Genomic DNA, 14,519 nt, shown 5'->3' on the forward strand with positions numbered 1-14,519 from the left:
CAAAGCGCTTTACACTATGTGGGGACATGTGTTTGAACCATTTGTTAAGAGCATTGTAAAAAAAAAAAAAAGTTAGCATTTTATAGCATTCAAGCTAGCGGACCTTTGCTATGCAAGTGTTCTTTTGTTGTACTTAAATCATTTTTTTAATACTGTTTGAGGTATTTTAATTTTTTAATTTTTTATGTTCCTTATCCAATTATTCGAACTCACTAGTTCATCGATTAATCGACTATTAAAATAATCATAACATCATAACATAAGCATTAACATGTCATTAAGTGTCATACTGCAAATTTTGTCACTAACTGCTTATGTTCAGCTCGGATCTTTTACATCCATTCAAAAGTGAGATAATTGACACTTTGGCGCAAATGAAATGGGCAGATAAAACACAAACCCACAAAGGCCTTTTGTTCTTAAGTTTTTAATTAGTGAACCGATTAATCAGTCAGTCTTCACTTAGTCATCACAAGTAGTCTAACAGTGTCAAATGATATCCTTTGAGCATTGATGGAAAGAACAAATGTATCAAACTACTGAGTTACTTGATCCTCATATACACCTAAGTACTGTTATGGGTTTTAGACCTAATGAGAATAATCGCCTCAACAAAGCAGCTCTTGTTAAGTGCAGTTCTATCGAGATTCTTTCCATTCCTTTCATGGGTCAAAGTTCAACCACCCCGCAACCACAAAAACCCATCTGCTCGTGTCTGTTTGCTTCACTGACGTCCACAGCTGTCCGAGTCAAAACGTTTTAAGAGTCTTCAGACGAGAAGATGAAGAGGGGTGGTGTTGTTGCGCTTTTACTGGGTCTCCTTTCCCTGGGCCGAGCTGATCCACCGTTGAGTTGTGACACTCTGCTGAAGCCAATAAGCATTACCAACCACGAAGTAAGTGCAAGCCGCATTTGTATATTGACGTAAATGGATTAATATTTTAATGGATTCCAACCCAAGTCAATTCAGACTCATGGTTACACAATATAAGACTTACATTGTGTATTTAATACACATTTATGTTGGTTTTTTTTTATTATTATCAGAGGTCCATTGTAATTGAAATTTGTACAAATGTACGAGTCCTTCTCCAAAAAATAGCATATTGTGATAATGTTCATTATTTTCTGTAATGTACTGATAAAATTAGACTTTCATATATTTTAGATTCATTACACACAACTGAAGTAGTTGAAGCCTTTTATTGTTTCAATATTGATTTTGGCAAAAAAGTCCAGGAAAAAAAATCCCTATCTCAAAAAATTAGCATATTTCATCCACCAATACAAAAAAGTGTTTTTTAATACAAAAAAAGTCAACCTTCAATTATATCAGCAATGCATTCAATACTTGGTCGGGAATCCTTTTGCAGAAATGACTGCTTCAATGCGGCGCGGCATGGAGGCAATCAGCCTGTGGCACTGCTGAGGTGTTCTGGAGGCTCAGGATGCTTTGATAGCGGCCTTAAGCAGTGTTGGGTTTGGTGTCTCTCAACTTCCTCTTCACAATATCCCACAAATTCTCATGGGGTTCAGGTCAGGAGAGTTGGCAGGCCAATTAAGCACAGTAATGCCATGGTCAGTAAACCATTTACCAGTGGTTTTGGCACTGTTAGCATTTGCCAGTTCGTGCTGAAAAATGAAATCTTCACCTTCCTAAAGCTTTTCAGCAGATGGAAGCATGAAGTGCTTCAAAATCTCCTGATAGATAGCTGCATTGACCCTGCCCTTGATAAAACACAGTAGACCAACACCAGCAGCTGACATGGCACCCCAGACCATCACTGACTGTGAGTATTTGACACTGGACTTCAGGCATTTTGGCATTTCCTTCTCCCCAGTCTTCCTCCAAACTCTGGCACCTTGATTTCCGAATGATATGCAAAATTTGTTTTCTTCTGAGAAAAAAAAGTACTTTGGACCACTGAGCAACAGTCCAGTTCTGCTTCTCTGTAGCCCCGGTCAGGCGCTTCTGTCGCTGTTTCAGGTTCAAAAGTGGCTTGACCTAGGGAATGCGGCACCTGTAGCCCATTTCCAGCACACGCCTGTGCACGGTGGCTCTGGATGTTTCTACTTGACTCAGTCCACTGTTTCTGCAGGTCCCCCAAGGTCTGGAATTGGCCCTTCTCCACAATCTTTCTCAGGGTGCGGTCGCCTCTTCTGGTTGTGCAGCGTTCCCTGCCACACTTTTTCCTTCCCACAGACTTCCCACTAAGGTGCCTTGATACAGTACTCTGGGAACAGCCTATTCGCTCAGAAATTTCTTTCTGTGTCTTAGCCTCTTGCTTGAGGGTGTCAAAGATTGCCTTCTGGACAGCAGTCAGGTCTGCAGTCTTGCCCATGATTGTGGTTTTGAGTAATGAACCAGGCTGGGAGTTTTTAAAAGCCTCAGGAGTCTTTGGCAGGGGTTTTAAGTTAATTCGTTTATTAAGATGATTTGGTTAGTAGCTTCTTTAGAGTACTTTTTCACGATATGCTAATTTTTTGAGACAGGGATTTTTGGTTTTTCTTGACTTTTTTGCCAAAATCATCAATATTATAACAATAAAAGGCTTTAACTACTTCAGTTGTGTGTAATGAATCTAAAATATACTAAAGTCTAATGTTTATCAGTACATTACAGAAAATAATGAACTTTATCACAATATGCTAATTTTTTTAGAAGGACTAGTATAATCCCATCATATGCACAGTTTGAAATCATGAGTCATGGAAAATAGTAGCAATGAAATATTTTGGTAAAAAACAACACTGGTGTAAAACTAAAGGCCCTTTTTTTGTTACCTCAAATAATATCTGCTCAACCCTATTTTTGGTCATTGAAAAAAAGGACGTCACATTTTGTCAGATCACATTTGATGGTGATTTTATGCAGAAAGGTGAGAAATTCCAAAAGATTCAGATACTTTTTCATACCACTGTATTTGCTTTAACACCATTAGTTCACGTAATAAAAGTGAATTTCAAACAACAAATCCAAATTATCATTACCAATTTACATCAACTTTCATGTTAGAATCAATAATCCAAACAAAATTAAAAGATTCCTCTTTGTAGTCTCAATACAACAATTTAAAGGTCTACATTTTCTTGGAAATTCGTCCACCATTATCATGTTACTAAAAATAAAATGGATAAATTCTATTGATCATTACCAACATTAGTCACACACAAATTTCATCGTTGACATTAATCAGTGAGACATCTTACTGTAAAGACCAAAGGGAGGAAATTGACATCTTTTGTTCTTCTTCTCTTTCGCTAAAAAGCAAAAACACCTAATATAATCATAATGTTATAAGTAAAAATGAAGGGAGCGGATAATTGGGAAATAGTTTTATTTTGTAATATTTGTTTATTTGCGCTATTTTCCATGACCTCTGATTTCAAATTGAAATGTTTTGTTTACTGTGACTGGTTGGCAACCAGTTCAGGGTAAACCCTGCCTCCTGCCCGTTGTATCATAGGATAGGCTCCAGCACCCCTGCGACCCTCTTGAAGATAAGCGTTTCAGAATATATATGAATGAATAAATGTTTTGTTTAAAACTATATAAACAATAGCAATATCTCTTCATAATAAAACAGTCAAATCCATGTGCATCAGACTATGCGGGTGAGTGTGAGTGTTTTTGTGTCTTGATAGATGTTGGGGCGCTGGCTGTACATCGGCGGAAGCTCCGACCTCCCGGGAAGTCGATCCCTGGGATATCTGCTCAACAGCATCTGGCTGGACATCAGAGCTACCCCCCTCAGCAACGTGCTTACCATCTTGCAGACGCAGAAAATGTAAACCTGTTCAGTAGATGCATTCCCACTTGAAAACAAACATATTGTCAAATAGAGATTTTTTTTCTTTCTAGTTACAATGAGTGTTCCAGCATGATCTACAACGTGACCATGGAAAACAGCACAATGCTGATTGGTGGGTGGGAGATTTGTTTTGCAGAGATCCATTATAATGTAACACCTTTATGGGTATTCCACATTGGTGTCTGTTTTTTCTTTCTTCACAGAGCATCCATTCTACCTGAAGGAAGTGTACCTGCAGACGGATTGCCCAGACTGTCTGGTCGTCTTTGAAGAAGTAAAATCTAGCCATGACTCCTTTAGGAGTCTTATGCTTTTCAGTAAGACATCACCAGATCAGCCTACTTCCACCTTCGCAATATTTCTCGCCTCCTCCCTTCTCTCACCCGCCATACCGCTTCCACTCTTGTCTGTATTCTAGTCACTTCCCGGCTTGATTACTGTAACTCACTGCGCTTCGGTCCCACAAATAAGTCCCTACAAAACTGCAGCTCCTCCAAAACTCAGCAGCACGCCTCATCACTAGGACTCCCACCACACATCACATCACACCCATCCTCCGTCATCTTCACTGGCTCCCAGTAAAACTAAGAATCAATTACAAGACTCTCATACTCCACAGGAGAGCTCCGGCAAATGGCGGTGGGACAGGCGGCTGGGTAGAAATTCCATGCTGCGGTCCCACTGCCCCAAGCCAAGCTCTCCTATTTTAATGCATACATTGCACTACCTCACAATCCTACACGGGGCTAGGTAATGGCTGCCAGCCGGGAACCTGGCAGCACAGTAATAGGGTGGTAGGGTGGTCCCACACTTTTTCTCTATGGTGTGGCCCTTGGGGCATGTCCTCCCCTCTGCCTGGGCTGCCGGCCGCGGGAGCGGGGGGACGTCGGGGCTCCGATCTCGCGTTGCCCCGTGGCGGCTCCTCGGCGTCTTCCTGCCTCCGCCTTCCCCTCTCTTCTCTGACTGGGTATCTGCCCTGTGCTCCGTCGCGGGTTGCTGGCTGGGCGCCGGTGTATCTGCTGGATGTTGCCTGCTCCGGCGGGGGTCCCTGCCTTGCCCTGGGCTTGGTGGGCCGTGGGTCCCGTGGCGTGCCGTGCCGGTTGTTGGGGGCTGTGGCTGTGGCTCATGGGCCGGGTGGGTGGACGGGGGTGGGCATGGGGTTGGTGGTGCGTCCCCTCTTGCCATCCCTGAAGGCCGGTTGATGGGTGCGCGGGTGGCCTGGGGGACCACCCTGGATCCCGAAGGGGGGAGGGGACACACGAAACGATGGCTCCCTTTGCTAGGCTGTGGGTGGAAGGATGGGCTGCGCTGAACCCCTCCCGCCCTGGGCTGGCTGGGTGGGAGCCGTGGCCCTGGATTGGTGCCCGCATGGCTGTCGCGCACTTGGTGGGGCTCACGTGCGGCTGGATGTGATAGGGCGTGCTGGGGAGGGGGGTCTCGGTGCTGGGAGTGGCGACAGGGCAGCGTAGGGTCGGTCACCAACGGGCTTACACTGACAAGGGATTCGCACGATTACTGGGTTCTAGATCACAGAGCTGATTTGTGTACACTCTACCCCTTTTAATCACTTAGCTTATAGACTCCCCCACCCCGTCCCCGTCTCTCCCTGGTCAACAGGCCCCACACATGGTGTCAACCGGAAATACATCTAGCTGATGATAGCACCAACATATTAGTAGTTAGTGTAGATGTTCAATGTATTTCTTGTTGTTGTTTGTGTTTCTTTTCTTTCTTCTCTTGTGTTTCTTTTCTTCTGTTCCCCCATAACCCCTTCCTGTTCGCTGCTTTGTCATAATAAACAAGGTATGTTGAATGATCACAATGGGAGTATGTCGTACTCTCAATGTGAAACATTAAAACTGTTCATGCCAAACGAGCACTTAGACTTCCATTCTCCGTGTCAAACAGCTGAACAGGACAGGTTTAAAAGAAAAACAACAACAAAAATACTTACAAGACCCTTGTCATTACCTTTAAAGCACTCCATGGCCTCCCTCCCTAACTAAGCAATCTACTCTGTATTAAGTGTCCAGGTGCATGAAGTCTACTGTATTGGACATGTCTGTAACTTCATGGAAAAATCTTATTTTGAAAAATGAAAGAAAATGTACACTTAGGAGCAGGATTATTTGCACCCCTTGTGATTTTGCAAGTTCACCAATTTAGAAAATAGGTAGTCTGAAATTTCAATCATAGACGCATTTCCACTTATAGAGAGAGAATCTAAAAAAAAAATCACATTGCAAGATTTTTAAAAATAATTTATTTGTAATTTACTGGGGTTCATAAGTATTTGTACCCCCAAGAACAGCAATAATTATGACACTCGGACTGGGGCTCCATGTAAAATATCTCCTCGTGGGGCATCACTCATGATGAGAAAAGTGAGGGCTCAGCCTAGAACTACATGGCAGGAGCTGGTCAATGACCTGAAAAAAACTGGATGCACAGTTTCAAAGGCTAATGTCAGTAGAATACTACAGTGCAATGGATTAAAATCATGCATTGCCCAGGAAGAAGAGGGGTCATGGGAGAAAGTCATGTGGTCTGATGAGACTAAAGTAGAACTTTTTGGTGCAAACTTTACTTTTGTGTGGAGGAAAAAGAAGAACGAGTGCAATCCCAAGAACACCATCCCCACTGTGAAGTATGGGGGTGGAAACCTCATGCTTTGAGGCTGCTTTTCGGCAAAGGGGACAGGATGACTGTACTGTATAAAGCAGAGGATGAATGGTGAAATGTATCGTCGATTTTGAGCCACAACCTCCATCCCTCAGTCAGAGACTGTCCAACATGACGATAATCGGTAGCACACAGCCAAGTAAGGAGTGGCTGCGTAAAAAGCATATCAAGGTTCTGGAGTGGCCTAGCCAGTCTCCTAAATACTAGCACAAACTTTCTCAGGGGTAGAAATACTTATGAACCCCAGTAAATTACAAATAAATTCTTGAAAAATCATACAATTTGAGTTCTGGATTTTTGTTGTTGTTTTGTTTAGATTATGTCTCTATAAGTGGAAATACTTCTATGATAGAAATTTCAGACCTGTACCTATTTTCTAAGTGAGTGAATTTGCAAAATCACAAGGGGTGCAAATACTTCTGCTTCTCACTTTTATGTGCTAAGAAGAATACAAACACTTCAGAAAAAAAAATCTTGATTTCACAATTCATGCAAACACTTCAGAGAAAAAAATCTTGATTTCATAATTCATCCACCAGAAGGTTAAATAAGGGTAAATATTTTATAGGACAATCATCAAACTCATTGGTTACCATTAACTTTGCTTAACGTTAATCGCTACTTGATTTTTGTTTTGGACAATTGTTGTACTGGACTGTCTCAGGAAATTAGAATACACAATATTCTAATTTTTTGAGACAGTCCTGTGTATATATACAGGACTGTCTCAGGAAATTAGAATACACAATATTCTAATTTCCTGACTGTCTCAGGAAATTAGAATACACAATATTCTAATTTCCTGACTGTCTCAGGAAATTAGAATATTGTGTATTCTAATTTCCTGAGACAGTCCTGTATATATACACAGGACTGTCTCAAAAAATTAGAATATTGTGTATTCTAATTTTCTGAGACAGTCCAGTATGGTTGAGAGTTGCATGCTTGAACTTGCGTGGTTAGTTGTTTTCTGAATGTTTCTTGTTTTGGTACTCAATTTATTGGTTGTTAATTGTTGCTTGGTTGACTGGCTTTGGTTGCTCATTTGAAAGTTACTTGGTTGATGGTTGCTTTGTGGAATTCCAGGCAGACAACAGACTGTCTCAACTGCTAATGTGGAGATGTTGAGGATGCAAGCCAAGTGTCTCCAGATGCCCTCTCCACTCATGATGGACCCAAATTATGGTAAGAAGCTTGAGCGCACATTTGTTCACCATTGCCTTTACACAGTATTCATATAGATTCCTGTACGCAGAACTCTGCCCAGACAACCTTCCAGCCTCGGATGGGCTTGCCGCCTTAAACTCCTTGTTAGAGGCTAAGATGGGACAGCGAGTTGCGAGGCTGCTGGACACATTTTTTGACCTCTTTATTAACTGATTTTTACAGGGAATCCATGTGTTCTGTTGTCCATGCATCAGCAGAAAAAATCTACAAATCAAATTTACTGTAATCTTAGTAGTGAGTTGCTATGATTTGCTAGTAAAGTTCACTCACCAAACATTAGTTGTATCATTTCCTTTTTTGACACTTGCACTTTGAGAGTCCTGCTTGAATCAGGGTTTGAAAAATGAATGTGCATGTCAAACAAAACTTGTACGACTGCAGTTAACACCTAAACATCGTAACTAGGGTTGTTCCGATCATGTTTTTTTGCTCCCGATCCGATCCTGATCGTTTTAGTTTGAGTATCTGCCGATCCCAATATTTCCTGATCCGATTGCTTTTTTTTTGTGCTCCCGATTCAATTCCAATCATTCCCGATAATTTTTCCCGATCATATACATTTTGGCAATGCATTAAGAAAAAAAATGAATAAAACTTACAGTACATAAGTACTGTATTTGTTTATTATGACAATAAATCCTCAAGATGGCATTTACATTATTAACATTCTTTCTGTGAGAGGGATCCACGGATAGAAAGACTTGTAATTCTTAAAGGATAAATGTGACTTTGTATGTTGTGACTAAATATTGCCATCTAGTGTATTTGTTGAGCTTTCAGTAAATGATACTGTAGTCATTTAACTGTTCTGCCCAAATGCATGATGGGAAGTGCAACCATGACTGTGCGTAGTGGCACCAATTGATATATCTTCTCTGCGTTGAGAAATAACATAGGGTGTTAAGAAAAAGATCAACTACTACCCTTCTTCCCCACATTGCTTCCCAAGATATTTCTAATTGTTGAGAGAGGGATTGTAAGGCTTTGGCCAATTAAAAAAAGGCTCCAAAGGCTGCCAAAATTCTCCCTACTCATTTTACGCTGCGTTTTAGCTCTATGTATAGGTAAAACGGCGCCATTATAGATTGAACGTGACAATGCGTGAGTGGGTCGTGCAGCGCATGCGTTAATTGCGTTAAATATTTTAACGTGATTAATTTTAAAAATATTAATTAACGCCGTTAACGCGTTTAATACAATTAGTAAACGATTTAATTAAGAAAAAAAAAAAAAATTAAAAAAGGCATGTCCGATATTTTTTTGCCGATTCCGATACTTTGAAAATGACGTGATCGATCGGACCCGATCGATCCGATTGATCGGGACATCTTTAATCGTAACACCTATATATTAGAGAGCTGGGTAATGTTTTTTTAATGCTTTAACATGAGTCAAAGCACATTTAATCATAACACTAAACATCTGTTTTTTGCTGTTGTTGTTTTCTGGGCGTGCCACCCATCTCACACTCTTTGAACGATTTACATCGTTCCAACTCAAAAATGTCTCGAAATCTCACCCAACATAAACTTCCCATTCTGAAAAGCCTTCACACCAAAAACACATGGGTGGAAAGCTTCTTACAGTTTTTCTCAATTGCTTGGTATGTTTCTCAGATCAGAATTGAAATTCTCTAAACTACTTGTTCAACCCTCGCAACATTGTATCACTAGCGCACATCAAAAAAGCAGTTTCTCATTTCTTTGAGCAAGTTGTTTCTGTGCATCCATCCAAATGATTTTGTTCAATTCTCTGCCCTTTCCTACATTAACAGTTGCGTCTGCCATGATGGTCAAAATGGATGATCATGGGTCTCTATTGAATAGTCTCACTGCCCATGTGTGTTTTTATTTCTAAGAATTTTCATTACTTATTTTACGTAACATTTTAACCTGCCAAAATTTGTGATTATTTGCAACAACGTGGGTTTCCACCACTTTAACATAATTGGATAAATATCATAAATGGTTTGCAACCCACAACAGAATGGTAATGACGTTCCTCCCACCATACTTCCCATTCCTTAATCCCATAGAAGAATATTTCTCCACATGGAGATGGCAAGTGCATACCTGTCAACCTGAGGCCGTTGGCAATCTTACAAATAGTGACGTATGGCCTTACAAATTGGTGACTAATCTTACAACGTTGTATATAGCGTGCAATGTGAAACAAAAATAAAACTAAAATTTTAAAATACCGTATTGGCCCAAATATTAGACGGCCCTGATTATAAGACGACCCCCTCTTTTTCAAGACTCAGGTTTGAAAAGACGTTTTGAACACCAAATTAATTTTTATACAGAAAATAATTACAGTACATCTGAAACAAATGATTATAACAATATATTTCAGAGAAAAAGCATGTTAGTTTGCCTCATTCAAATCTTAATATCTGAACATTTAAATATGTAAACTAAAGTGCAATCACATTCGTAAATGTATGGCTTCTGGTTTTTTGAAATGTAAATAAACCAATCTATTGTGATAAAACAACAAAATTGCAATAACTGCATTAACCATCAAAGTAAAGTCTAACTGTAACTGTAGTCTTGAAACAAATCTGAATAAGGAAAAACATTGCAATAAAATAATGCAAACTGGTTAAACTAGTAGCCGAGATCTGTCATGACAGAACATCGTTTCAATGATATCTGGCGCCATCTAGCGTCGTGAATGGGGAGAGTAGCTGATATCTGTCAGACCATCGCTTCAATGATATCTGGCGTCATCTAGCGTCGTGAATGGGTATAATGTCTAGACCGCAAATATAAAACGACCCCCTCTTTTTCAATCTTATTTCAATGCAAAAGACACCGTCTTATATTCGGGCCAATATGGTAAAATGAATTTATTGGTAATATTGTAACATATAACCTGGTGCAATCAAAGAACAATCAATATCTTCAGCCACATCATGATTACTAAAATTTAACAGTGACTTTTTTTTTTATAATTGTATGTAGCACTTTTGGCAATTTCTATCAAGTCTTTTGATATCAGTTTGACTTGAAGGTAGTTCGTTAGTGCGTCCAATTATAATTCAAAAAGATCAAATGATAAAATTAACTTACCGATGCAATCTCTGAGTCAGGGAACATTTCTTTTGCTAATTCTGAGAAGTGATCAGCAAAAGTTGCAGGCAAATTGTGGTCGGCAACAAATTGGCAGAATAAAATCTCCTCTTTCGTCACTTTTCATTCTGCAGACTTCATCTTTATGACCAGTGTTGTTAATCTTACTTTTAAAAAGTAATTCATTACAGTTACAAATGACTTCTCCCAAAAAGTTATTGAGTTAGTAACTCTGTTACCTGAATGTAAGAGTAATTAGTTACTTGGCAAAGTAACTGGTGTTACCTTTAAGATGGCGGCTATTTACCAACGGCGGCAAGTGTATCATTTCGCATCTAGTTCACATACATGTGATATCTAGGCGTAGATTGTATGTAGGCTGTTGGCTACAGTCAGGAAATATTGGAGCCACCTAGCCTAGCATCGCGTTTGCTACAGCTTCACATCAAACAGTCTTCTCTCTCCGTGTCTCTGACTTTTCTCGCGTCATTCAACCAACGTAACGCATAGTAACGAATTTGTCTCATTGCCGAAACGGTGACAAAACCCGTACGGAGAAAAAAAAAAAAAAAACGTAACGCATGAAAAACATACAGATTTTGAACGTACGGCGCAATGATTTAAAAATCAGTGCTCACTTGTACAAATTACGCCGAAACCGTACAACTTGTAATTAATCGCAATTCAAACCATCTATAGAATATGCCATATTGTTCTGTAAATTATTGTTGGAATGGAAAGATAAGACACAAGATGGATATATACATTCAATATACAGTACATAAGGACTGTATTTGTTTATTATAACAATAAATCAACAAGATGGCATTAACATTATTGACATTCTGTTAAAGCGATCCATGGATAGAAAGACTTGTAGTTCTTAAAAGATAAATCTTAGTACAAGTTATAGAAATGTTATATTAAAACCCCTCTTCATGTTTTTGTTTTAATAAAATTTGTAAAATTTTCAATCAAAAAATAAACTAGTAGCCCGCCATTGTTTATGTCAATAATTACACAATGCTCATGGGTGCCGAAGCCCATAAAATCAGTCGCACCCAAGCACCAGCAGAGGGCGACAAAACTCAAAAAAACACAAGTAACAAGTGGACATTGCACTGTGGTGTCATTTTAATCTGTTTGAGCGGGGCATATGCGTTAATTGCGTCAAATATTTTAACGTGATTAATTTAAAAAATTAATTACCGCCCGTTAACGCGATAATTTTGACAGCCCTAGTACTTTTCTGTCCTTTACAGACTTTTTTTTTCTGTACACATCTCTACAGATCTCAGAATAAATATTTAACTCATTGGCTACCATTAAAGATGATAGATGTCCAGTCCAGTTGGGCTCATCATATGCCATCAAAGGCGGCCAGTGAGTTAAACTCATAAGCCAAGGTACACAGTGATCATTAGAGGTGTGCATCGGTACTGCCCTCACGATTCGATTCGATTACGATTCGGAGGGCCACCATTCGATTCGATTCGATTAAGAGGGTCACGATTCGATTCGGTTCGATTCGGCAATGCATTGCGATGCCTTAAAGCCTGGGATGCATTAAAATTCTAAAGCAAAGCATATTTTTCGTGAATCATGAGGCAACACAAGCGGTCAGACATTAAACAACTCTCCTGGTTGAAGTCAAATGAAAATACTTTTAGATATATATTTCTTTTAAAAAAACAAAAAACTGATCACAGCATTTAATTGGTGATTTGAATGAGACCAGGGCTTTCTCTTTTTTTTACACACAGTAGCAGCCTTTCACACAATGCAACATCTGAACTCCTGTGCAAAATCAGTAATAGCAGTCACTGTATTTTAGTCACAACAACCCATCGATAAAAATATTCAAGTAAATATTAAAGAAAGCGACAAAGAAGATATTGTAGTGCAGCAGCATCTTTATCGCAATATCACTCCAGGGATCACTTCAGTTGCAAACAAAACATCCAACTAAATTGCAATGTAGAACAAAAGTAAAATGTAGGCCTAGCCCACTATATATGTGCAATCAACTTAGAAATGCAATTAGTAAGTACCACATAACAATAAAAAATAATGAATTAAAATGAAGTGCAGCAGCATTTTAGCAGCCATAACAATCTGTTTCAACATGAGGAAATATCATTTTTTTTGCAAATGAGAGAGCAGAGAGATAGTAGAGGTTAGATGGGGCCTAAAAAATCCAGCCCGACCCGACACGGCCAGCTGGTACTGAAGCCCGACCCGGCTTGGAGTGACGCGAAAAAAAAAAAAAACGCAGCAGCAGCAATTTATTTTCATTTCTTCGAGATGGCAGAAAAAACGCATGTTTCTTAATGTTTAAATAGTCTACATATTTTTGTGATCATTATAGAAGCAACGCGTTAACGAAATAACGCTGGGAAAGTTTAATATTAAAAAAAAAAAACATCCGATTTTGCAAACACACAGAGGAGAGGATTCAAAAGGATCACATTTGTGTTGCCTTTGTGTGCATAAAACAGTGTCTTTCGTAACGAATTCTCAGTTGGCAGAAAAAAAAACGCAAGTTTTCTTGATGTTTAAATAGTCTACATATTTTTGTGATAATTATAAAATCATTTACACAACGAAATAACGTTGGGAAAGTTTAATATAAAATAAAAATAAAAAATAAAAAAAAACGAGTTTGCAGACACACAGAGGAGAGGATTCAAAAGGATCACATTTGTGTTGCCTTTGTGTGCATAAATAAAAGTATTTCGTAACGAATTCTCAGTTGGCAGAAAAAAAAACGCAAGTTTTCTTAATGTTTAAATAGTCTACATATTTTTGTGATAATTATAAAATCATTTTCACAACGAAATAACGTTGGGAAAGTTTAATATATTAAAAAAAAAAAAAACGAGTTTGCAGACACGCAGAGGAGAGGATTTAAAAGGATCACATTTGTGTTGCCTTTCTGTGCATAGATAAAAGTGTCTTTCGTAACGAATCGCAAGCGCCACAGCGGAGGAGAAGAAGAAAAAGCGGGCAGCGCCACTGCTTCATGTGAGTGCACAAGCAAATGCACAACACAGAGAGCCTGCTCTTGGTTTTATCCCATTTTTTTTTATTAGTCCGGCGCAGGGCGGCCCGACCCGACCCGACCCGAACGTGAATGCTTAACATTTTGGGCCCGAACCCGAACTCGGGCACAAGATCTAACCTCTAGAGATAGGACATAACATAACAATGGCTGAAGCGGAGAAAGAGGGAGCAAGAAAGATTCTTGATGCACCTAAGACATTGAAAGCTGACATCTGGAGACATTTTGGCTTCTATGAGGTTGGTGGGAAACTTGACCAGAGTTATGCAGTGTGTAAAAAATGAAACATGACAATAATAATACAAATGGGGAAACCAAATCCATTGCATCACCCGAATTGCGCAGGGAAGGTTTTTGAACGTACTTATATATTTTAAAATGCGCTGAATCGATTCGGCTTGTTGCCCGCATCGAATCGAATCGTCCATGCCCCGCATCGGGATGCATCGCCGCATCGATTATTGTTGACACCACTAGTGATCATATTTCCATAATAATCATTTATACTATACTGTAATTATTTTGTATTAAATGAAACACCAAATAATTTGTTAGTTTTTTTTTTTTTTTTTTTAATGGTGCGTTCAGGATTGCATGTTGGTCAGTTTGTAGGGTTTCAAACTAGGGTTAGGGAGCCAAAAGGAGGGTGTCAGACAAGGTTTA

General features: G+C 39.4%; 1 protein-coding gene across 1 annotated transcript; it reads left to right on the plus strand.

Moving 5' to 3' along the window:
- The first annotated feature begins 685 nt into the window (after positions 1-685).
- Positions 686-8,014, plus strand: LOC130919861 (uncharacterized). The gene is made up of 6 exons (XM_057842480.1): positions 686-895; positions 3,646-3,788; positions 3,863-3,924; positions 4,016-4,129; positions 7,581-7,679; positions 7,750-8,014. Exons 1-6 carry the CDS (start codon positions 782-784, stop codon positions 7,872-7,874), a joined length of 657 nt encoding a protein of 218 aa, XP_057698463.1. The 5' UTR covers positions 686-781; the 3' UTR covers positions 7,875-8,014.
- Positions 8,015-14,519: the final 6,505 nt, after the last annotated feature.

The sequence above is a fragment of the Corythoichthys intestinalis genome, chromosome 8 (assembly GCF_030265065.1).
Source record: "Corythoichthys intestinalis isolate RoL2023-P3 chromosome 8, ASM3026506v1, whole genome shotgun sequence".
In the NCBI taxonomy this organism is placed as follows: domain Eukaryota; kingdom Metazoa; phylum Chordata; class Actinopteri; order Syngnathiformes; family Syngnathidae; genus Corythoichthys; species Corythoichthys intestinalis.